Genomic DNA, 25,705 nt, shown 5'->3' with positions numbered 1-25,705 from the left:
TGTAGTGAGGGAGAGAGGGAGCAGGAAGATAGATGGCTAAAGAAATAATTACAGGGTAGTACAATAAATGATAGCTATGTTCAAAGACTTTCAAGCACAGGAGGAGTTAACTCTGGAAAGTATGGGAAAACATCACAGAAGTGACACGTGGGCCGAGTCTTAAAAGTTCCTTATACAGAAATCTATTTATCACTCACCCTATGACAGCAAAAGTTGTATGGCAAAGAATAAAAAAAGTCGTATGGCACAACTACACAGTGGACCTCTATAGAAATGTTAAATAGAACAAGGAGATTCTATTTAAAAAGAAAAAAAAAAAAAGAAGAAGAACAAGGAGATTCTCTGTTTGTAGATGATGTAGAACTATCTACAAGATATAATATTAAGTGAATAAAACCAGAGTGTAGATGTATGAACATAAACTCTTTACCATCTTTTGTGGTGTAGTTTTCATTAAGCATATCTTTCAGGAAGCTATCTGGCTTCATAGAACAGGACTCTAACAACAGTAGGTTAAAAGAGTGCAGTGTTTATCTCAGCTAACAAGAAGTCTAGAGGCGGGCACATCAGAGCTGGTATAACTCTCAAAGAAGTAAGCTATTAGGGGCTCAGACTTCTCCGTTTTTCCTGCCCTACTCTCCTTAGGTTGGGGGCCCTCTTTAGGATCCTTAAGTCTCTTCTGCACTCCCAGGTAGCTGTGCCATCTTCCAGACAGAAAGAAGGGGTAAACCCAGATTGCCAAAGATGCACACCAGCTGAATCTGTCCCCTAACATCAGGAACTCAGGAGATTTCTCAGAAATCCTACCTAGTAGGTTTCTGCTTACATTCTTTGGCCAGATGGTGCTACATGATTACTACTAGCCTCAAGACATCTTGGAGAGGTATTTTTAAGTGAGTACATTGTCACTTTATATATAATCAAACATATATTGGTAGTGAGGAACATAAGAATGGAAAGGTAACTAGCAATGTCTTCCATCCTTACGTCTAAAACTAGGATGCTAAAAAATTTGGAGAAATGTTGGGACAAAATGGATCAAAACAGATGGAGTTGTTTAATATAACTGAAAGAAAGTGATTTGGTGGAAATTTTTGTAGAAACATTGATTAATCCTCAGTTTCATTCAATGTGGTAATTACTTCCCTACTCTGATTATTTAACATAAGTGGTATTCATTTGTGACTCTTTTCCAATCAAGATTTAGCATGAAAAAAACCCAAGAGTACTAAAATATATGTACATAAAATGGCATGAAGACTTTTATTTAAGATAATTTTTAAAATCCAGTACATTGAAAGTTTACTAGATTGCTTTGGGTGGCTAAAACAGGAAGAAGATAATGAGAAGAAAAATTTCCCAAATTCTTTCATACTGTCACTTCTCTGCTGTACACTAAATTATACTCTTGCATAATGTGATCTAGAGTTGTTTATCTGATGATAAAATCTTAGAAATTGAGAGCACAGTACCAGATAGTGGAATTGCAGGACAGATTTAAAAGATGACAGATCATTTCATTTCTATTTTTTGTAGGAAAGTAGTGTTAGTAATATTTCTGTCTCTTTGTAACTGTTAACTGCCAGTCTAGGTAATTATTTACTTTCAAGCCCTGAATCTTAGGATTTGGGAACTGGAAAGAATTGTTTCTCTTTCAGTGATAAGAAGACCCAGGTCCTAAGAGTTTAAGGAATTTGCCCCTGAACTGTGTGATGTTACCGACAGAAGTAGCACTGTTACCCAGATTCCTGACCGGGCTACATCACTTGATAAATGGTTCTGATCAAATGAGTTGGAAACAACTTGATTACTTTTCCCAGTTATTATCAACAAAAAGAGTCAAATCTATTTATAATATACTCTCTCCTAGAAAATTCTCTTCTGTAGTGCTTAGAACTAGGGATGAAAATTGGACACGTTTTGGTGGGCATATACCAATGTTGGTAACATTGGTAACTTTGGCCTTTTTTCCCTCCTCATTTACTATTCATTATGTAAATAAACATTTTAAATTATCGCTGGTCATTATGACAAGGTGGCTCTGAGTTCCAACTTTGTCCTTTACAAACTGGATGTTCTTGATCAAGTATTTGACCTCCCCAGACCTGCTGTAATTAGAATCACAAGTAGATAATATAAATGAAAGTTCTTTGTAAATTGTGGTTATTGTACAAATTATGGCTTTTCACTTTTACTATTGCAATGTTTTTGTTGATTCTGACCATGTGCCATTTAAAGATTGCTATTTATTTAATGAATGCTGCTTTATGATAAGAAGTGTCTTTATTAAAAGCTCATAATCACTTAGTTTCATCCTCAGGGTAATTCAGAACACCTACAAGTTTTTGCATGCCTGCTTATTACGTTCTTTCATAAGCTGACTGAATGAGACAGCTGCCCAGTGCTTAACCTTTCCTGAGTTAATATACTTGCCCACAGTCCCATTGTGCAATTTTTGTGAAATATGACAATGTGGATTTTTACAGTGATTGGTATTGTAAACTGGAGAACAGGATAAAAATACATTTTTCTTTCAGTTACTTTTTTAGAACATAATTTTAAATGTTTGTTTGTTTTTAAATGTTTTCTGTTAACTTCTCAGTAGACCTCTAAGCTTCCATCACTGGTGATTTTCTTTGGGATGTAATGAGGTTTTCGTTGAAACCACAAATTTATTCTTTCTTTAGAAGCTGCTTAACTCACTGGTTCATTTTCTCCTACTCCCCAATTTGTAATCAAGTGCAGAATGTCCACTGGGTCATTTTTACAAATACTGTTTTTTAACAAAGGAAATTAAAAATGTGATTTTTTTTTTTGTAGATGCCTAGTTGTCTGGCTCCTTTATTTTATATAATTGTGTCTTTATGTAATTATTGTATCATAGTTGTTAATCTAGTACCGTTTATTGTGTATTTATTTGTCTCCATATCTTAAGGTTGTCCTAAGTCAAATGCTTAAATTTGACCTTTAGGTCAAGCCCTTTTGTTACATTTCCCTTGAATCTTTGTAATAGCTTCTTTCCCCCCACCCCCCATCTCTGTACTTTCATTATCTACTTTTTCATATTCTTCTACATATCACCTTCAGAATATTTTTCCTAAATCATTTTTTAAAAATGTATCATCCCTCCTTCTCAAAAGCACTGCGTGTGTAACAAAGTACAGACCCTTTATCCTAATGTAACCTAGTCACTTATCCATACAGACCCTATACTCTGGCCAAACTCACCTCCTCACCCTCTGGTCACATTTTCTCCTCTTGCCTTCACCAAGCCTTGATTTCTCTTCTCCCTTATTCTAGGATTCCTAATCACTGTCTTTTCTCTACCCTTTATCTCCAGCTATAGAAATCATACCTATCACCCATGGCCCAGCACAAATGTACCTTATTCAGAGAAAATTGTTTATATTTTTAGATACTTTTTCTTATACTTTATACTTATTTTCTAAGTTTTCTCAAATTTGAATGAAATGCCCTATTTATTTATTCATTTATTTATATATTATTTTTATTCTCAAGTTAACATACAGTGTAGTCTTGACTTCAGGAGTAGAACCCAATGATTCATCTCTTACATATAACACCCAGTGCTCATCCTGCAAAGTGTCCTCCTTTATGCCCGTTGCCCAATTAACCCATACCCCTCACTCCACCCCCACCCCCATCAACCCTCAGTTTGTTCTCTGTATTTAAGAGTCTCTTACGGTTTGCTTCCCTCTCTGTTTTTTTCTTATTTTTCCTTCCCTTCCCCTATGTTCATCTGTTAATTTTCTCAAATTCCACATATGAATGAAATCATGTGATACATCTTTCTCTGACTGACTTATTTCACTTAGCAGAATATCCTCCAGTTCCATGTACATTGCTAAAAATGGCAAGATTTCATTTTCTTTTTCATTGCTGGGTAATATTCCATTACATGTGCGTGCACACACCACATCGTAATCCATTTATCAGTTCGTAAATATTTGGGCTCTTTCCATAATTTGGTTGTTGTTGATAGGCACTACTCTAAACATTGGGGTGCATGTGCCCCTTCGAATTAGCATTTTGGTATCCTTTGGATAAATTTCTAGTAATGCAATTGCTGGATTGTAGGGTAGGGTTTTTTTTTGTTGTTGTTGTTGTTTGTTTGTTTGTTTTTTTAGGGTAGTTCTATTTTTAATTTTTTGAGGAACCTCCATACTGTTTTCTAGAGTGGCTGCACCGGTTTGCATTTCCACCAACAGTGCAGTAGGGTTCCCCTTCTCCACATCCTCACCAACATCTATTGTTTCCTAAGTTGTTAATTTTAGCCTTTCTGATCGGTGTGAGGTGGTATCTCATTGTGTTTTGATTTGTGTTTCCCTGATGATGAGCAATGTTGAGCATCTTTTCATGTGTCTGTTAGCCATCTGGATGTCTTCTTTGGAAAAGTGTCTATTCATGTCTTCTCATTTCTTCACTGGATTATTTGTTTTTCAGGTGTTGAGTTTGGTAAGTTCTTTATAGATTTTGGATACTAATCCTTTATTCTATATGTCATTTGCAAATATCTTCTTCCATTCTGTCAGTTACCTTTTAGTTTTGTTGATTGTTTCCTTTTCTGTGCAGAAGCTTTTTATCTTGATGAGGTCCCAGTAGTTCGTTTTTGCTTTTCTTTCCATGGCTTTCAAAGATATGTCAAGTAAGAATCTTTCAACTGGCATATCTAGGAAGCAGCCTAGGATAGTGGAAACAGGTTGAACTTTGAAGTCTCTATCAGTTATATGTTGTTACATAACAAACTGCCCCAAAACTTGGTGACTTAAAACTGTAACCATTTTATTTCTCATAGTTCTGTAGGTTGGCTGAACTCATCGTCTGCTGGTTTCTCCTGGGTTTATTTATGTGGCTGCATTTGCCTGGTAGGTCAACTGGAGGGTGGGCATGGTTAGGAAAGGTAGGCCTCTCTCCATGTTGCCTTTCATTCTTAAGGAGGCTAGACTAGGTTTCTTCACAAGTAGTCTTGGGATAGCATACCGAGAGGGTAAGCCCCGGTGCAAAACACTTACAAGACCTTTGGATTTTATCCTGCATTTGCTGGTTTTCTATTGGCCAAACAAGTCATATAATCAACTCAGAGTTAATCAAGGAGGATATGTGACATGGATGTCAGGAGGTATGATTCATTGGTGCACATTGGTATAACCATCTGCCACAGTCCACCTTCAGGTCCCTGTGATCCACATTCCTTCCTTATGCAAAATATACTTACCACCTCCCTAAGCCCCAAAGTCTCGTGTATTTCATGGCATCAAGCTCAAGGTCCGTGATCTCATAATCTCATAAGTTTCATTAGGTCCAGATGTGGATGTGGCTCCAGGGGTGCAGCTCCTCAGTCCAAGGAACTAAAAGGATAAGTTACTACCCCTACCATTACTACACATCCAGTTTGGAATAGTGAGTCAGGAACAAGACAACCACAATAGTCACTTCCATTAATGGGGTGCTTGGGTGGCTCAGTTGGTTGAGTGTCTGACTTTGGCTCAGGTCATGATCTCACAGTCTGTGAGTTCAAGCCCCGCGTTGGGCTCTGTGCTGACAGTTCGGAGCCTGGAGCCTGCTTCGGATTCTGTGTCTCCCTCTCTCTCTGTCCCTCCCCGGCTCATGCTCCATTTCTCTCTCTCTGTCAAAAATAAATAAACATTAAAAAAAATTTTTTAAAAGAGGGAGAATTGGGAAGCACATAACAATCATTTGCCCATAGTAATTCTGAAATCCAGCTGGGCACCTATTATCAGGACCTCCTACTCTAGAAGTAAAGAATATTTTTTGACTAGGGCCCAGACTGTTTCCTGGGAGAGATTCCCCAACCATTGTACTCCAGAATCCTTTGCCCTCCAAACTATTTTCCCTGGAAATTTTCAGAAAGAAATGATTTAGAGATAGCTATACTTGTGGTAAAATAGCATAACATATAGACTTGTCAAATTACTATGTTATACACCTGAAACTAATGTAACGCTATGTGTCAACTATACTTCCAATTAAAAAAAGAGACAAGATGAGGGGCCTGGGTGGTTCAGTCAGTTAAGTGTCTGACTCTTGATTTCAGCTCAGGTCATGATCTCACGGTTCATGAGATTGAGCCCCGTGTCAGGCTCTGGGCTGACAATGGGGAGACTGCTTGGGATTCTCTCTCGCTGTCTCTGCCCCTCTCCCACTAGTGTACTCGTGCACTCACACACAGTCTCTCAAATAAACATTAAAAAAAAAAAAAAAAAGATGACTCATACTTGTATTTGAGTAGCTGTCTCAGCCTGATTGCTTGTCCATGGAAAGTTGGTTTGGAAGCTCCTTTTTTTCTTTTTTCTTTTTCCTTTCTTCCTTTTGAACTGTCAACTGTCACTTGAGTTGAAGCTCATACAACTCCCTCAAAAGCTTTTTAGGATTTCTGTGAATGTCATTAACGTTCATTCCGTACCCTAAAAGGCATATCCATAGTTCTTTTTTGAGGTAGACATGTCTACTTCAGGTTGAGTATAAGGCTCCTATGGGACAATACCCTTAAAATTCTTAGAGACCTTTTGTCTAGCCAAAGGGGTCAATCAGGCATCAATTTAAATTTGTTAGGTCTTTAGAAAAGGTCTTATAGCTGTAGTTTTGATTTGATTTTTTTTTTCCTAATACCATTTCTTTCTTTGAAGTCTTTTTTTCTGAAGAGACTGGAAATGTGAAGGTTCTCTTTTCAACCTAGCAAGTCTTTTCTCCTTCACAGGTCCTCTAAACTGCTTCCAAACTCACAATTCTCCCTTTAGCTCATCTCTCTTGTACCTTGTACCTTGTACACAGCTGAAATAATCCAGATGACATTTCATCATTCTGCCTGGTAATCCTTTTATCCAGATACGTAATTTTATTATACGTTTTCTATTTTTCAAGTTACCATAGGCAATAGTTTTGCCAGTTGTTTCACTACCTTCTAACATAACATGTCCCTTCTCAGTCTCCAGTAACAATTTCTTCACTGCCTTTCTCGCTTCCACTAAGAATTTGCTGTCTCTTTAGCTTTCACATTTAGAACCCACCATTCAGACTCAAAGCCACTGACACATATTTTAGGCTTTTGTTGAACAGCACGCCATCCCAGATATACTAGTTTCTGTATCAGATATCTGTTGCTGCATAGCAAACTACCCTATAATTTACTAATTTGAAATAGTCATTTTATTGCACATTCTGTGGATTGACCAGATGGTTCTTCTACCTAGGGTCACTCATGTGACTGCTTTGGACGAGTCTTAATACAGAAGCGTTTTTTAGGCTTGCTTGTGTCATGTTTGCTAAGGTCTTTTTGGCCAAAGTCAGTTAATATGGCCAAACCCAGAGTTAGTGTGGATGGGACAACACAGGGGCATGGAAGCCAAGAGGTGTGATTCACATGAGCTGTTTGTAACAGATTCCAACAGATTTCGAGCTCTACATTACTGTGTGCCTTTGGGAAAATCATTTAACGGTGTGCAGCAATTTTCTCACTTGTAAAAAGGAATTAGTAATACCTATCATAGGATGGTTGTGAAATTTAAATATTTTAGTAATTTTTTTATGATTTTAAAATAATGCTTTTGTTATTAGAGAAAATGTCCAAACTATAGAAAAATATTAAAAAAGAAACATTTCTTGAGATCCCATCTGATACAGTACTATACTATAGGCTCCTCGAGGGCCTTCTCTATTTTCTTTACTACTGTAGATATATATCTTGGCTTTGTATTCTGAAATGTAAGGTCTTTGAAGGAAAAGAACTATGGATATATTCATCTCTGTAAATCCCATAGCTTTGCATTAGGGTTAAAAAAGATAATGTGTAGAAGTGCTTGGCTTAATGCTTGACACAGGTTATGTTCCCCCCTTAAATTGGAGTTTCATTAGATCCTAGTAAGGATTTTTAGATATCCTAAAATCACAGAGGTGGGAAAGGTATGCTGAGAACAGATCATCTAAATGGATCTCTGGAGGGTGGCCTCCACTGCCCAGCTTCTCTCTGAGGAATCCTGGTTATTCATGGCATGGAGGGTGAGGAATGTTCCAGGGAAGGAACATGTCGAGATCTGCTTATAGGGGTGCCTGGGTGGCTCAGTTGGTTAAGTGTCCAATTCTTGATCTCGGCTCAGGTCATGACCTCATAGTTCCTGAGTTCAAGCCCCATGTCAGACTCTGTGCTGACAGCTCAGAGCCTGGAGCCTGGGTTGGAGTCTGTGTATTCCTCTTTCTCTGACCTTCCCCCACTCATGTTCTGTCTCTCTCTCTCTCAAAAATAAGTAAATACTGAAAAATAAAATCTGAGTATAGATGCCAAAGTGATCAGTAGAGAGGCCTCTATTAAAAACTCCATTAAAAAAGAATAATCTAAAAAAGAGAGAGACTAGCCATTGAAATATTTTATTGTTAAAAACTGAAGTCTGACATTACCGATATGATGGTTTTCTTGACACTCAGACAAGTCTTACTTTCACGTTTTAGTCAAAGAAGTTTGGCAGAGATCACAGAACTTATCCACACTGCTCTCCTCGTACATCGTGGGATAGTAAATTTAAGTGAATTGCAATCCTCTGATGGACCACTGAAAGACATGCAATTTGGAAATAAAATAGCTATCCTGAGTGGAGACTTTCTTCTAGCAAATGCCTGCAACGGACTAGCTCTGCTACAGAACACCAAGGTAATACCGGGCAGGGTTTGCTTATGTCTGGGTGACCTTTAGGTGGCTCTTGGTTGACTGCTGGAGCTGTGGAGGTCTGTATGCCCTGCTGCCCCAGCCCCCCACGTGTGGATGCTCAGTAAAATTGGGATGATGGTGGTGGCAATGTCCACATCAGGTAAAACACAAATGCCAAGAAAGAGTTTTAAAATTAACTTCTTTTTCTGCTGGTTGTAATTAATTATTTGTTAACTATATCAGTATGGTTAAATAACACAAAGTATGTCTATAAACAAATATTACCTATTATCTCGCTACCCAGAGACAACCACTGTTAGTTAATATTGTGATGTATTTCCTCTCAGGCTTTTTGTTTGTTTGCTTACTCCTACCTTCATGTTGTAACATAGGTGAGAACTAACATTATAAGGTTTTTTTAATCCTGCCTATTTTTTCCTGCTTCATATTATGATGTGGGCACGTTCCCAAGTTATTAACACTTTTCACAAACTTGTTAATGGTTGCGTAATATTCAGTTATTTATTTGTTGGTTTATTTTTGTGAGACAGAGACTGAGCATGAACGGGGAAAGGGCAGAGAGAGAGGGAGACACAGAATCTGAAGCAGGCTCCAGGCTCTGAGCTGTCAGCACAGAGCTCGACACAGGGCTCGAACTCACGAACTGCAAAATCATGATCTGAGCCAAAGTCGGATGCTTAACCGACTGAACCACTCAGGCGCTCCAATATTCAGTTATTTAGATGTAATATCACTTCTTTAACAAATTTCTCATTTTTGGAATTTAAGTTGCTTCTAATTTTTTACTGTCATAAATAGATATGCAGTAAACATCTTTACATATCAATTTTCCTCATTCCAGATTATTTTGTTAAGATAAATACCTAAAAGTGGTTCAAAGGGCTTAAACGTTTTTAGCGTATTGGCAAGCCGCTTTCTAGAAAGATTATAGAGTTATTCCTTATATATGAATTTGAATCAGGTTTAGCTGTAAAATAACCGTGGCCTAAACAAGACAGAATCACTCTTTCTCATGTAAAAACATCCAGGACTAAACAGTCCAGGATTGAGTCTACAAAGTCAAGAACCTGGGCTTTTTCTGTCTTACTCCTCTGCCATCCCTGTCTTACTACTTTATTTATGGCCCCAAATAGCTGTCATCATGTTCTCACTCCGGTCAATAGGAAAGGAGGAGGAGGAAGGACAGAGAAGGACAGGTCTCCTCCTAAAGATCAAATGAGGGTACATCCTGGTTTGCTAAGGAAAGTGTCAGTATATGTCTGCTGTCCCAGAATCCCATCTGACTTAACATTTGTCCTGGAATTTTTTTTAACAGAGGACGATTAATAATTACATTAGAATGAGCCAGGATGGGTTTCATAGATGTCTACTTTATACTTCCAACCTCCGCCTCAGTTTTTGTCTCATCTAAGCTAATAGTATGTGAGAACCGTGTACAGTGGGGAGTGTTCTCATGGTAAGGTGATATTAAATCTGGAGGACAAGCAGAAATAACTTTCCAGACACCTCCCAATCAAGGATAGCACACAAGGCAGTTGGTGGTACAACGAAGTGTCCTGAATGTCGAGGTTAACAGTTAACTTCTCCCTGTATCAGGTGTGGAAGTTTTTGGCACTGCTGGCCCAGCAGTGGGCCACTTGATGTATCAGCCAACTGCACTGCGGCGCATGTATGTCCTTTGAGAGTCACCAAGTCACCAGTCCAAAAGCTCAGTAGGAAGCAGAGTAAGGTGGAAGTTAGGTGTCTGTGAGTTACGTATGGAAAATCAAGGCTGATCAGGGGAGGCGGTAGAGAGTAGACTGAGCACCCTTGCTTGTGCGGTGTTAACCTGTAACTGTTTGATTGTTTGGCAACGCTTTGTTTTTTGCAGTGAACCCTTCTGGCAACAATAAGCTAAAAACTATATATTTCTTTTTTTTTTTTTTAAGTATTAAGATAGTTGGTAAGGAATGTGTAATTCTCATAAAATGTTGGCATTTACTATCCACTGTGGAGGCCGTTTTGTTATCACTGACCGCATGAAAACAAGAAGTATCAAATCTGCTGAAAAAGTATCAGGATCTATTTCCAAAGTTAGCAGTTACTTTAAGAAGACTTCCTGAGGATGAGGGTTTCACACATGCCACTGCAGAAGGTATATACACATACCTCGCTGTGAAGCCTAACTTTTGTTTAGACAGATGTCTGTTTTTCTAAATTAATTTCACTCATTTTCGACTATGGGTTTTGTGGGGTTTTTTAAATTTATTTATTTTGAGAGAGAGAAAGAGCAAGCAGGGGAAGGACAGAGAGAAAGAGAGAATCACAAGCAGGCTCCACACTATCAACACATAGCCCGATGCAGGGCTTGAACTCGTGAACCATGAGGTCATGACCTGAGCCAAAATCAAGAGTCAGATGCTTAACTGACTGAGACACCCAGGCACCCTTCGACTACAAGTTTTTATGTGCACATAGGAATAAGGGAAGCGATAACTTTATATATCTTGGCCCCATTAGCCAAAGAAAAACTTTGCAAACAGTTAAATAATTCCAGTTTTAGTTGACTGTCATCAGGTACTTCAAATAATTGAATCATTTTAGTTAATTCAAAAAATGTTTTATTTTTTTCATCCATTCATGGAATCAAGGTAAAGCTTCTGAAAGTATATTCTACCAGAGATTAAGCCATTATGAGTGAGATCCGAAATTCAGCTTGAAGTACAACATGGAAGATAAAATTACTAGTTTATAATAATAACACAAGTACACATTTTGCTGAGGTACACACAGTGTTGTGGTAAAAACAAGGTTCTTACTACATTGAGATTCCTGTGGAGTACTTGGAACTGGTTGTGGCATACCCGTAACTCATAATTGCATCCAAACAAGTGTCCACATTCTACTAATTGCAATAGATGGAATTGTTATAAATATTTACGAGTATTTTTATGTTCAAGTCTTTGAACTACATGATTTGGGGGATTTTGGTGTTGAGTACAAAACATAGTTCAGCACTGCAGTATGTTCCTTCTGTCTTTGTTGCCTGTCATTCATCAGATTATCAAAATCTTTATGCCCAACAATGGTATTGAACTTTTTTATAAATTTTGATGACATCTTGTTCAGAATCCATTGGAAATCTGAAATCGAGGGTTCAACAAATAGAACACAAAATGAAACTTTTAGGGAATTATAATGAATTCCCTAAACAATCAAGGAATTACAGTTAATGAAAATCCCATTGGATTTTTTCTTTGTAAAAGCAAGGAAGGAGCACAACAAAATAAATAGTAAGAACTCAAATGCTACCCAAGATTAAAATTTTAAATTATGTAATTGTGATTTGGAATATCTCACCTTGCAGGAAGAATCCTTTGGTAGTGCGCCTATTTTGAATAAATTATACACACACATGAATGAAATGAAATTGAGAAGGCCTAGATTTTGTAGCATCTAATTTTAGCAAAGCATTCAAAAGAATCGTAGAGACAATTTATTTGACAAGCTTTGTCTTATAAAAATATTTGTCAAAAGAAGGTACTCTGAAGGAAGCAAAAAGACAGTACCTTGAAAATATTTGGGCTAGAATAGTTACACTTTACAATATTAAAAAAATCAGAATTGAGGGGCACCTGGGTGGCAGGCTCAGTTGGGTAACCATCCAACTCTTGATCTCAGCTCAGGTTTTGATCTGAGGGTCATGAGTTCAAGCCCTGTGTTGGGCTCTGCACTGGGCATGAAGCCCACTTAAAAAAAATTAGGGGGCGCCTGGGTGGCTCACTAGGTTAAGTGTCCGACTTCAGCTCAGGTCATGACCTCACGGTTCTTGAGTTCGAGCCCCGCGACAGGCTCTGTGCTGACAGCTCAGAGCCTGGATCCTGCTGTGGATTCTGTTGTCTCCCTCTCTCTACCCCTTGCCCACTCATACTCTCTCTCTCTCTCTTTCTCTTTCTCTCTCTCTCTCTCTCTCTCTTTCTCTCTCTCTCTCTCAAAAATAAATAAGCATTTAAAAATTTTTTTAAAAAATTAGAATTGAGTTTCTGTTCCATTTTGGAAATTTGCTTAGAGCTTACCAGGTAACTCAAAACTGGTAGAATGAGCATTTTCTCAATTAAAAATATTATGGTCTACCAATAAAACCAAACGAAGATATCAGTAATTTCATATTAGTCATAAACTGCAACTGTGAAGAATATTGCTGGCAGTTTTATTTTTAAATGTCATATTTTCTTTGTAATTTTTTTTTTGTGTGAGAGAGAAAAGGAGCAAATGAGCAAGGGCAGAGAGAGAGGGAGGGAGGGAGGGAGGGAGGGAGGGAGGGAGAGAGAGAGAGAGAGAGAGAGAGAGAGAGAGAGACAAGTGGGGCTCATCCAAAGTGAGGCTCATGTTCACCTGAAGTTGGGGCTCGTGTTCACCCGATGCAGGACCCAAACTCATGAACCATGAGATCGTGACCTGAGCCGAAGTCAGATGCTTAACTGACTGAGCCACCTAGGTGCCCCTAAATGCTGTATGTTTAAAAGCACATTCTTCAGGGATATCTGGCTGGCTCAGTCAGTAGAGGCATGTGACTGTTGATCTCGGGGTTGTAGGTTCGAGCCCTTCATTGGGTGTAGAGATTTCTTTAAAATAAAATCTTTCAAAAAAAATAAGATAAAAGCACATTCTTCAGAAAAATGCTAGTTACACAAGATTAGCAATGAATTAGAGTATGTGAATATTTACCAAGAATAATTATTTTGCTGGTTATTTTTTAATACTCGGATGATCAATATAAAGTTCTTTTTTATTTTGTTGCAATGTACATGGATATATTTTTCTTTCTTTTTAAATTTCATTTTTGAAAATAGTTTTTGAGTAGAACTTGTTAACAAGTCCACCAACATAATAAGATCATTTATTAGTTAATAACTATGTGTTTCAGGGCACCTGAGTGCCTCAGCCTATTAAGCACAGGGCTCCGTGCTGATGGCACAGAGCCTGCTCAGGCGTCTTCCCGCCCCCTCACTGCCCCTGCCCAACTAATGCATGTGTGCTCACTCACTCTCTCTCTCAAAATAAATAAACTTTAAAAAATAAATACATGTTTCAAAAAGTGTAAAATTTTAATTTTTTAGCACTCACTTTTACTCTCAAGTGTCCCAGTTTGGTTGATAAATTTTATAGTATCACCACTTTACAGACATTTCTCAGAAGTTGCTCAAGATCATTCTGCTTACTTACTGGCCAGAATTGAATTATATGACCACACCTACTTATAAGGGAGGCTAGGAAATATAAACTTCATTTTGGGGAGCCACATGCGCAGCCAAAAATCTGAAAGATACGGATAATAGACACTGGAAGACAAATAGCATTTTGCCCTATCTCCCCATCACACTTTTGGCTGTATTTTTTATGAGACCGATCTGCTGATTTTTAGGGAGAAAATGGTAGGGTACCTCTAATATACAGTTTATATTCATGTGAAAAGGAAACCAGTAAGAAATGGTTACATAAAATAGAATAATAGAGAATCTCAGATCTCCCACTAGAGATTTATTACCATTTGGGCATTCTTTTTATTTACCCTCAAATTGCCCTGTTTTCTGTGTGTATAGTCTACTGTGATGGGTCTCACTAAATTCTCTCCTTTACTGGAATTCACATGTTAGCAGAAGGGTGTTTGATCCACTGCCTTGGAGAGCCATTCTATGACTGCATCATCCGTCTTGCCTCTTGTCCATGCCTGCTGTGGTCTGTGATGAACTTTGGGTCTTAGGGAAGGAGAAGACCTCAGAAGGTACAGGCCTCTTGTGGTTTCCGGGTGTCTTGTACCATACATGACTAGCTGTAGTCGTATACACTGGCCACTCATGGATTAGACCCACATACCTAAGAAGAAGAGATATTCTGGATGTAGTAACTAGATCCATATTTTTGTAATTAGCTCTCAGCCTGGCCCATACCTTAAAACAAGACTTACTGCCTTGAGACAAATTTCTGTTTTCTCTAATCATTCATTTTAACTTACTTTAAGCTATTCTGATGAAATCTTATATAAGGTTAAGATGGTGGTATTTAGCACAAATATAATTATGCTGTAATGACACAAACAAGTATTCACTTGCTTTAACCACTCACTTTATGGGAATGATATTTAATGTGTTCCTTTTTCTTAACTATCTTGTATCATTCACACATGCTTTCTTTTAGTGTGGTTCAAGTTCAGGGAAAATGGAGGCTTTACTCCCATCAAAATCAATTGAGATTCATGGTTTGTGAAATCCACTCTTAGTGTTTTGCATTCAGAAGCATCACTATAAATGTTCCAGAGACTAAGACCTCCACCATCTGCTCCATTAGGCACTGGATTTCAGTGGCAGTATTTGATTAAAAAAAAAAGAAAAAAATACAAAACAAAAACTTAGCATATCCAAGCAACAGTTAAGCCTGAAGCTTCTTGAAGTAAGAATGACTAGGTATTTCCTTCCTCTTCAGTGAGTCCTGTACCTTCATGGTCTCTGCACAGTTTTGTACTTTTAGATTTTCATTTTATTGACTTTTGTCTGGTGAGCAGGTTTTTTTCCTTTTTAGGCCCACAGTATATTGTTTTGTTTTTTTAATTTGATAGTTGTGTGTTTGATTGAAGCCTTTATTCTATGAATCATTCTGTTCATAAAAAAAAAAAAAAAGGATCCTTTTGCACCTTGTTCTTCAAAATTTGAAGGCTCTACAAAGGCCAATTTCAAATTTTTTTTTCAACGTTTTTTATTTATTTTTGGGACAGAGAGAGACAGAGCATGAACAGGGGAGGGGCAGAGAGAGAGGGAGACACAGAATCGGAAACAGGCTCCAGGCTCCGAGCCCAGAGCCTGACGCGGGGCTCGAACTCACAAACCACGAGATCGTGACCTGGCTGAAGTCGGACGCTCAACCGACTGCGCCACCCAGGCGCCCCCAAAGGTCAATTTCAAAAGACACTTCACTGCATCAGCTCTTGTGAAAGATCTTGAATACCATGTCCAGGGGTCTATAATTGATCTTCTGCCATTCTAGGCTTCTACTAGCTCTCTTTTAATCCTAATAGATGATTTCCAAACCATATATATGAACAATAGTTTAAACTGATTATAGGGGGTAAAGTTCTTGAAAGTCAAGAGTTATCTTTGATAAAATAAATCTTCCATATTGAGAATCAATTCCTTTTATTTAAAGACTTGGCAGTTTAGGGGAGCCTGAGTGGCTCAGTCGGTTGAGCATCCCACTCTTGATTTCGACTCAGGTCATGATCCCAGGGTCATGGCATCGAGCCCACGTCTCAAGCCTGATTGAGATACTTCTCTCTCTTTCCTTCTGCCCCTCTCCCTTATTCATGCTCTTGCACACTCTAAATAAATAACTAAGTAAATAAATAGGGTTTAAAAAAATTTTTTTTAATGTTTATTTTCTGAGAGAGAAAGAGCATGAGTGGAGGTGGAAGAGCAGAGAGAGAGGGAGACAGAGAATCTGAAACAGGCTCCAGGCTCTGAGCTGTCAGCACAGAGCCCGACGCGGGACTCGAACTCACGGACTGTGAGATCATGACCTGAGCCGAAGTCAGATGCTTAGCCGACTGAGCCACCCAGGCACCCCGGCAGTTTATTTTTTTAAAGAAAGTAAAGTTATATCTCAGAAGAAGACTAATTTTATTAAATGAATTCCCAGAAACTTAAATTGATTAAGGATAATACTAATCATTAATAAGAATTTTTTGTGTGGAGGAGGAGGTAGTGATAAATGTTTCTCTGGGACAGTATTAAGTTTTTTAAAGTTCTCTACGTATGGTTAATGTCTTAGTAAAGTTAGATTTTTCCTTAATGACGTTTTAATGTTCTCTTACAAGAAAGAAAATTTGCTGATAGATAAACAGATAAAGAAGATGAATATATATATACCATATGCTATATATGGTGTGTGTGTGTGTGTGTGTGTGTGTGTGTGTGTGTGTGTGTGTATGAATATTACTCAGCCATAAAAAAGAATGAAATCTTGCCATTTGTGACAACATGGATGGACCTAGAGGGTATTATGCTAAGTGAAATAAGTCATACACAGAAAAGCAAATGTCATATAATGTCACTTATATGTGGAATCTAAAAAACAAAACGAATGAACAAACAGAATGGAACACTTTTACATACAGGAAATAAACTATTGGTTGCCAGGGGGGCGGGGGTGGGTGGGATGGGTGAAATAGGTGAAGGGGATTAAGAAGTATAAACATCCAGTTATAAATAAGTCACGAGGATGTAATGTACAGCATAAAGAACATAGTCAGTAACATTATAATAACTTTGTATGGTGATGGATGGTAACTAGACTTACTGTAGGGATCATTTAACAATATATAAAAATATGAAATCACTGATATATACCTAAAACGAACAGGATATTGTTTGTCAGTTATACTTTAATTTTAAAAAGGAGAAGAAAAATTTGTCAGCAATAGCAATGAAAGAGACACCACAGCAGTGAGGGAGCAGACAGAACTTAATACAGAATTTCTGTATATAGTATGTCACTTTTGTCACAGTGACAGCTTTTTTTGGAGGGTGTGTATTTAACTTGGTAATTAAAGTTAGCATATTTGTAGCAACTTTAATTTTTTATGACTTATTCATTCTACCAATGTTCCATTTTCTTGTGCTACTGAATTCTTGTCTGAATTTCTGTATTATGTGTTTATCTCTGTACTTCTCCTGGGGCAGACCATTAAGATGAAGGGTTCTGCAGTCATCAGAAATTCAGAGCTGTTTTATAATTGCCAAGGGTAAAATTAGCAAAGTCAATTATTCTCCCTTTGGCTTTTCCCTGAAGATATTAGGGGTCTTCAAGGTAATTGCCTTAGGTAACATTTAGATTTTTAAATATCTCTAAGTATAGAAATTGGTATATTAATCCTCTGGTAATTGTCTTCTTACTGTTCTAGCTCTGGTCACATAAATGTGAATTAACAAGATTTTGAATTCAAGGGTGAGTTTTGAATTCAAGAGTAGTGTTTGAGTTTTCATTCATTTTCAGTTATGGAACCTAAGGCCAGCTTTTTGTTTTGGTACTTCATTGTACACAGACCCTAGACTTGGAGACTTTAGAATGCCTCTTTTTAAGCCATAAATTCCTGACTCCATTGAAATAAATTGCTTTATATTGTGTTCATGTAGAACATCACTGGATCCTGAAATGATGGGGTCATACCAGAATCTAAAATTTTAGTATCTGAGCATCAAACTATCAATGAAACATGCTGAATAATTGGGGGAAAAACATGAAGTGGAGAAGCACTATAATTTAGAAATCTGGCTGACTATTAGAGGCTTTTTCTGGTTCCTGTTTATTTTGTAGACTAGATCTTTATTTTAGGATTAAGCCACAGTACAAATACGGCTGTTTGGATTACTGCTTGTCATCTTTTTTCTCTAAGTCTTTTATTTTACATGTATAGTGATAACCCTAGTATTTGAACAATTGAATTCAGGGGCACCTGGATGGCTCAGTTGTGGTTTCGGCTCAGGTCGTAATCTTAGAGTACATGAGTTTGAGCCCTGTGTTGGGCTCTGTGCTGACAGTGCAGAGCCTGCTTGGGATTCTCTCTCTCCCCTACTGTGTCCTTCCCGGGATCACGTGCACGTGCACTCTCTCTCAAAATAAATAAATAAGCTTTTAAAAAAATAATAAAAAAATGAATTGACCATGCTATTTTTTTTCTCATTATAGTCGTTTTCATTTAATGGACCTATCACTATACATCAGGTGGGAAACTGTGCCTTAGCTTGGGTCTTGTCTGAGCACCCAAGAACATTGTCATGATGTCATTCCTGAGGACTGTTCTATTAAGCATTAGTGATTTATGTTTCTAAATAATTAGGGGCACAGATGTACTCTTTACATAGCTGATGTATTTCCTTATGTTAACTTTGTTTTCCTAAAGGCATAAATATGTTGTTTACAAGGAAGAATTTTGTTTGTATAAATATGCTCAATTTATGCATATAAATCTCCTCCTTTTATACCATCTATATATTTTAATAAAAAGAGGGCTATTGGTTATTCCATGTTTGTATTATCGGTTACATTAATTCTACTTTCAAATTCATGTTAAAAAGTGAAATCTAGGCTCACTTGGCTGGCTCAGTTAAGTAGAGCATGTAACTCTTGTTCTTGTGGTCACGAGTTCAAGCACCATGTTGGGTGTAGAGCCTACCTTAAAAAAAAAAAATGAAACCTAGAAACATGCTATATCATATGAAATTTGAGATTTTCTTTATCATATTCATTTAAAATAGACATTGTGACCTTGTGTGTTTATAGTCTTGTCAGCACTATTTTACTTGTGGAAATTATTGATTATGTTTTAGCCTCTTTAGTCTGACACCCAAGATTAATGTCCTTTTCTACATATAACCCTTCTCAAGTATAGATTTTCATGACTAGCTTAAATGTGTGCAGAAGGTAAGTAGGGTGTCATATATTGTAACAATAAAGGCAGTTATCTCCCTATCAATTGAATAAAGAAGCCAAAATGTTATCATAAAATTACAATTTCAAAGTCCCCAAATTTTTGCAGTTTTTTTTTTATCATGTGCTAACAAAGCTACCCATTAAACAGACACTATATCCATTTTCTGAGCCACTTCCTTGATCTTTAAAGCAAAAGTGATAAATGATTAGTATTTGAGAAGTGTACTTAGAAACAAGAAGCCAAATATTATGTTCTTTTAAAATTTATTGTCTCATTAAAACCTTAAACTTTGTCCTTTTGGTGCCATAAAACAATGGAATGAAGTGTCTTTTTGCCATAAAAAGATCAAATGCCATCGTACAAAAAATGGACAAAACTCTGAGTGTCTGTCAACCAGAAAGCTGACAGCCAAGAAGGGAATTTCTTCCATATGCCTAAGCTTTCAAATAAGCCCATTTTAAAAAGTCTGTGTTCGGGGCGCCTGGGTGGCGCAGTCGGTTAAGCGTCCAACTTCAGCCAGGTCACGATCTCGCGGTCCGGGAGTTCGAGCCCCGCGTCAGGCTCTGGGCTGATGGCTCAGAGCCTGGAGCCTGTTTCCGATTCTGTGTCTCCCTCTCTCTCTGCCCCTCCCCCGTTCACGCTCTGTCTCTCTCTGTCCCAAAAATAAATAAAAACGTTGAAAAAAAATTAAAAAAAAAAAAAGTCTGTGTTCTACAAAAATATATTCTCTAAAATGGGTAGAGTTGAACCCCATACCATGGTTGGCCACGAGAGGTAGAAATATGTTGACTAGGGCAGATTTTTTTAAATGTTTATTTTTGAGAGAGAGACAAACAGAGCATGAGCGGGGAAGGGGTAGAGAGAGGGAGACACAGAATCCGAAGCCGGCTCCAGGCTCTGAGCTGTCAGCACAGAGCCGGATGCAGGGCTCCAACTCATGGACTGCAAGATCATGACCTGAGCCAAAGTTGGACACTCAACCGACTGAGCCACCCAGGCATCCCTGGGGTAATTTTATAGTATACTTAGCCACCTCAATTTTGTAAATCCCTTTTTCTACTTTCCAGAAATAAAATTAATCAAGCCAGCTTTTTTTCCTCTTCATTTTCACTGATGTAAACTGCCATTTCTCCAAAGCCAGAGGGGAAAAAAAAAATCCACTTCTGAGCTTGAGCTAATTATTTCTTTTTGCCTTTCTAATGATTTTACTCAAGGAACTTCCTGAGTTAGGAGTTAACAAAAGTACTGGGTAGATGAATAGCTGATTCCTTCGTCTGCATCCTCAGCTAGCTGACCCCACATCTCTTCAGTCATCCTTTCTTTATCCCATAGATACATCCTCAGTACCTCTTTCTTTGTCTTTTATTGTTCACAAGTCAGTTAATTCCATCTCAGGCTATCCCCAACCCCTTTCTTCCCATCTTTCATTCTTTATCTTCTTCCTTGTTAGTTCAGAAAAATTGTTATCCATCTTTTTGCCTTCTTCTTGCTCCTTTCAAGAAAAAATAAGCCAAGAAACTTTACTTAGGAGTTGAAAAACATCAGAGTAAGGCTTGGCATGCTCTTGTGTTAATAAGGAAAATTGGGGCACCTGCATGGCTCAGTCGGTTAAGCGTCCGACTTCGGCTCAGGTCACGATCTCACGGTTTATGGGTTCGAACTCCACATTGGGCTCTGTGCTGACAGCTCAGAGCCTGGAACCTGCTTTGGATTCTGTATTTCCCTTTCTGTCTACCACTCCCCCCCCCCCTTTCGTGCTCTGTTTCTCTCTCTGTCTCTCAGAAATAAACATTAAAAAAAGTTACAAAAGAATAAGGAAAATTATATAATTAGAAATGAAACAGGCGTAAGAAAGAACCAGGGTCTCTACCCTCATTTTTTCCTTTAACCAGGTTTCCCTATAACTGTCAATGTTTAAAGACATTTTTTAAATGTCTTTCTATTTAGTTTTGTTTTCCTGCTTTATTTAATTGAAGGTATTATAAGATTGTGGTTTTCTATTTTATTTTTAATTACAAGCATATGGTATTTCTAATGTTATGGGCTAACCAAGCTTTAGTCGGCTGCCCTGGGAACCTAGCCACCATTTATAACCTCAAATATTGGGACATTGAGGTATGAACTCCAAACAACTGACTTATAGATAAAATTCCAAAATGCAGTGCATTTGTAATTTCGTGCCTGTTGTGTTAGATTAATACCGAATTTGAACTCCATAAGCAAAAGAACAGTTAAGAGCATTCAAAAGGATCCATGTGACTGCTTTTCATTAGTAGCTACAGATAGTTCATTTGTGTTTATTTAATTTGGTTTTAGCATTTCCATCATTTTCCTGATTCCTCAGAGTTGTAAATACTCTTGGAAAAAATTCACTCTAAGCCCAAGTTGGTTGATGGGGCCTTAACCCAGGAGCAAATGTTATTTATTTAGCAATAGTGATTGGGGAAGAGCCCTTTTCTGGCAGCTAATGACCTACTGGAGGACTTGTGTGCCCAAGGCAAAGCTGAAGGCCATTAGCCCAACAGGTCATTAACTGACAAATGCCTGACCCTGAGGTCATTTCTGATATTGGAAACCGTGAAAACATTAAAGTGGGCTTGTTGGAAAGTACAGCTGTGCCAAGGAAGTTTCTTTTTAAGCATTTTGGAAAATGCATTGTTTGTTGTTATTCACATGGCTTAATTGTCTTTGTTCTGGGGCCATTTTCACTGTGCCCAGCAAGTCAGTCAGATATCAGTAAACACCAAAACTGTAGTGTATGGCCAGTCTTTGATTTTTAAATGACAGTTTCCCTGTTTAGAATATCACATTAACTATTTCATTCCAAAGCAACTTCAGCGTTCACTTTTGTGGATAACTTGTGTTTTCATAATATGTTGGGTTATATAGCTAGCACTTACCCATTTTATACTTCTCAGAGATGACCTATAAAGCCACATAAGAGAAGTGGAAAGACCTCAAGCAGAAGTCTGTGGACCTATTCTCTATCTCTGACTTTTTTTTTTAATTAGCCATTTAACATTGGACAGTTCATTTTCTCCCTCAGAATTCTAGTTTAGATCATTTATCTTTTTCTCCAGACTGTTTATCTATTGTCTTTTTTTTTTTCTTTAAGCTCTATGCCCAATGTGGGGCTTAAATTCATGACCCTGAGATCAAGAGTCGCATACTGTATGGACTGAGCCAGCCAGGCACATCCCTCTAATGTCTTAATACTCCATTTTTCAAGTCATCTCAGAAACTTCATGATGTAGAATATTTAATACTTATTAAAATTAGTACAAAGCACTTAATAATATTAACAACTTATATTTTTGAGTGCTTGCCCTGTGCTAGACACTATTGCAAGTGCTTTATGTGTATTAACTTATTTAATCTCTCCTGAGACATAGGAAAGGGTTAAGTAATTTCCCTGAGGAAATGGTGGAGCTGCTGTCTAAATCTAAATATAGGCAATCTGGCTCCAGAATCCTCTAGCTTAGCTAAAGTAGAAAACTAACAAACCAAGAACCATGATACCTTTTTTGCCAGCAATTTTGGGATTTATAATACCTTAAGCGACTAGTAGTTTTAAAATATTGGAATAAGTATTTCAATACAAACATCATTAGGAGCTTTATGAAACATTTTGGAGAAATAACCAGTAAGCAGAGGCAACTTGTTTTCTTAGTTTCCTCATCTGTAAAATAAAGACAGCATTATTTCCATCTCCTGTATCCTTACCAGTTGCAAAATTCTACAATTCTGAGTGTTGTAGGAGAGAGTCTGAACTTAAAATGTGTATATCCAGATCCTGAAGATGTTACGATATAGGAAGAAAAACAAAGGAATCAAGAAAAAATTGTTTATAAACTCAGAGATGTAATAGAGAAATGACCATCTTTTATAAATGTCTAAGATCTAGAGATTTACATGCATATTTCAGCAATCTAAAACAATACTCTAAATTAATGAACTCACCTATATGGCCAGTTTGCGATGAGCAAATGATACGGCTTAATTTGTTCAAGTACTTTACAAGCCATAAGATGATATGCAGATATAAAATTCTGAAAATAATGATTAAACAATTATAACTGCAAATTTATTTTGAAAGTTATGATTTATACAATTCACATATTGGAAAAAGTATTGGTGGTGCAATAAAATTTTTGCGTGCATTGTGTTAAGCATTAGAAATGCCAGTTTAAAAGACAATTGTATCACCTGTTTTCAGTCTTCATGTAAATTATATCAACCAAAAAAAAAAAAAAAAAACCAAAAACAAAACAACCCAATTGTATCTCTACAGATTAGAGAATTTCTAACCCAAGTATATCCGTTGTTTGATTCAAGGGTACAATACAGCCAATCTCGAGTTTCTACTACTTTTTTTTTTTTTTTTTTTAGGAGGGGAAAAAAGGATTACCTAATTTTCTAGAATGCAGTACCAATAGAGCCAGTTATTTTTAGCATTCCATTGATTCACAGATTTTGAAGAGCTGCAATGGTATTTGGAAGAAATACAATTACAGTTTTAGACGAGATGCGTGGATTTTAATGCATATGAGTCATGCTTTTATTTCTGTGGTTGCCTTTGAAGTGCAAACCTCGGGACGTCTCTGAATTACAAACATCTGCCTTTTAGTGTAGCCCAATTAGAAGAGGAACTAATTGAACTAAAAACTGAACCATGTTATCCAAAAGACAAGGGATTCCTGGAATTTGCAAGAGTATGTGTGAATCTCAGAGAAATCCTGAAATTTTTAACTCTTTGGCCAAATGTGTTCTAAACTTATTTTTTTTTTTTTTATGAATCTAGTAAGATCAAAGCTGAGAGTCAGTATCAGTGATGTATATAAACCAAGGTGGAAATGCACCCTAATATTATACCCCATAGTACCCGAGAATGATTATGTTTTAACCTGCCTTCTGCCTCTGTTTCTATTCCGTTAATTTACATGTTTTTGGAATACAGTGATAAAGAAATTAACACCTTTATAAATATATTTCAGAATAACAATCTGTAAACTGTGTGTCAAAAATCTGGGGACTCTGTGTGCAGTTAAAATGGCTAACCAAGGTATGAGTTATACATGACGTATATCAGTATAAGGTAGTATTTCAGATTATAGATCACATGCTGTTTATGGTGGATAGTGAAATCCCTTTAGTAAGTGACTGTCAACACTTTTTCTTTAATGGATCACAATAGAAAATAGAGGGATAATGAAACTTTTGTTTTATGAAAAATTTCACTCATTTTTGTACATACACATGTATGCATGTACTGTGTGTGTCATGATGTAGAATACAATTCTTATCGTGGGTTGCAATTTAAAAATTTTGAAAGTTGATACTATTAGGCAGTGTTCTAGCCAGCAGCATCCTTTCGTTGAATGAAATAAGGTACCTTGATTCTGGTGTTCTGAAGTTTCACATTGTGAACTTGTGTTTTTCAAAGGTGGGATTAACCTTTAAGCAAAATCACACTTGGAAACTATCACTTAACATCACTGAGAGTGCCATCAAAGGAAGAAGCAGTGAAAGCAGAATGGAGGTTATCAGCCACTTGGGGAAAAGTGGGCACGTCACTGAGATGGCAGATATAATTCTCTCTGAGAAGTTGTCAGAGCAAGGTGTAACAGAGCTACTAAGTGTGGGGCATCCTAATGGGGAATATCCTGGGTACAACAAACTTGACAACATACATAAGGAATTCTTATGTTGGAGAAAGTGAAAACTAAAGCAACGAACTGCTGTCGGATAATGTCAGAATTACTTTGTTTCACGACTAAGCATTTAATTCCCAACAACTATTTAGTTTTTGTAGTAATGTAAGATACTTAACCACCTTTTTTTTAGCCTACTGGAAAGCATCTCTTTTTCTCCTTTTCTTACAAAAAGTTTTATTTTGGTGTAAGCATTTTAAATTGTAAAAAAAATTATCAGCCACTTTTTCAGGAATCTAAGCATTGTTTAAATCAATAAATGATTATCATTACTCAGTGGTGAACAGTAGGCCAAGAACCATGCACCGTCATTCAAAAAGTGAACTCAAGGGGCACCTGGCTGGCTTGGTCGGTGGAGCATGCAACTCTTGATCTCAGGGTTGTGAGTTTGAGACCCACATTGGGTGTAGAGATTACTTAAAAATAAAATCTTAAAAAAAAAAAAGAACTCCTTATTTTTGGATCACTTTTTTATTGTTACTGAAAGAAATCCATATTTTGGCATCATCCTTACAATTGTTATGAATAAAAAACATATACAGCTACACATTTAGGTATTTCTGGTCATGGGGCTAACTGTTGATAAAATGCACATACCTCTTTCTTAGATAAGCTAACTGAGGCCCAAAGGAGTGCTATGGGAGAGGGGGGTGGAGGGAGTGCCTGGATGGCTCGGTCGGTTAAGCATCCAACTCTTGGTTTTGACTCAGATCATGATCTCACAGGGTGCTGGCAGCATGGAGACTGCTTGGGATTCTCTCTCTCCCTTCCTCTCTGCACCGCCCCCCCCCCCAATAAATAAATACACTTAAAACAAAAAGTGATATGGAT

The 25,705-nt window shown here is 37.4% G+C and overlaps 1 protein-coding gene across 4 annotated transcripts in view; it reads left to right on the top strand.

The window, feature by feature from the left end:
- The window catches only part of PDSS2 (decaprenyl diphosphate synthase subunit 2), a 288,760-nt gene that overhangs the window by 148,325 nt on the left and 114,730 nt on the right, over positions 1-25,705 (top strand). For all 4 annotated transcript variants that reach the window (XM_011282517.4, XM_045057896.1, XM_045057895.1 and 1 more), the window contains exon 3: positions 8,485-8,683. In XM_011282517.4, the coding sequence (XP_011280819.1) occupies positions 8,485-8,683 (199 nt within the window). The remainder of the gene's footprint in view (positions 1-8,484; positions 8,684-25,705) is intronic.

The sequence above is a fragment of the Felis catus genome, chromosome B2, assembly GCF_018350175.1.
Source record: "Felis catus isolate Fca126 chromosome B2, F.catus_Fca126_mat1.0, whole genome shotgun sequence".
In the NCBI taxonomy this organism is placed as follows: Eukaryota; Metazoa; Chordata; class Mammalia; order Carnivora; family Felidae; genus Felis; species Felis catus.
Note: the sequence above shows the minus strand (reverse complement) of the source record. Positions and strands in the feature narration are given on the sequence as shown.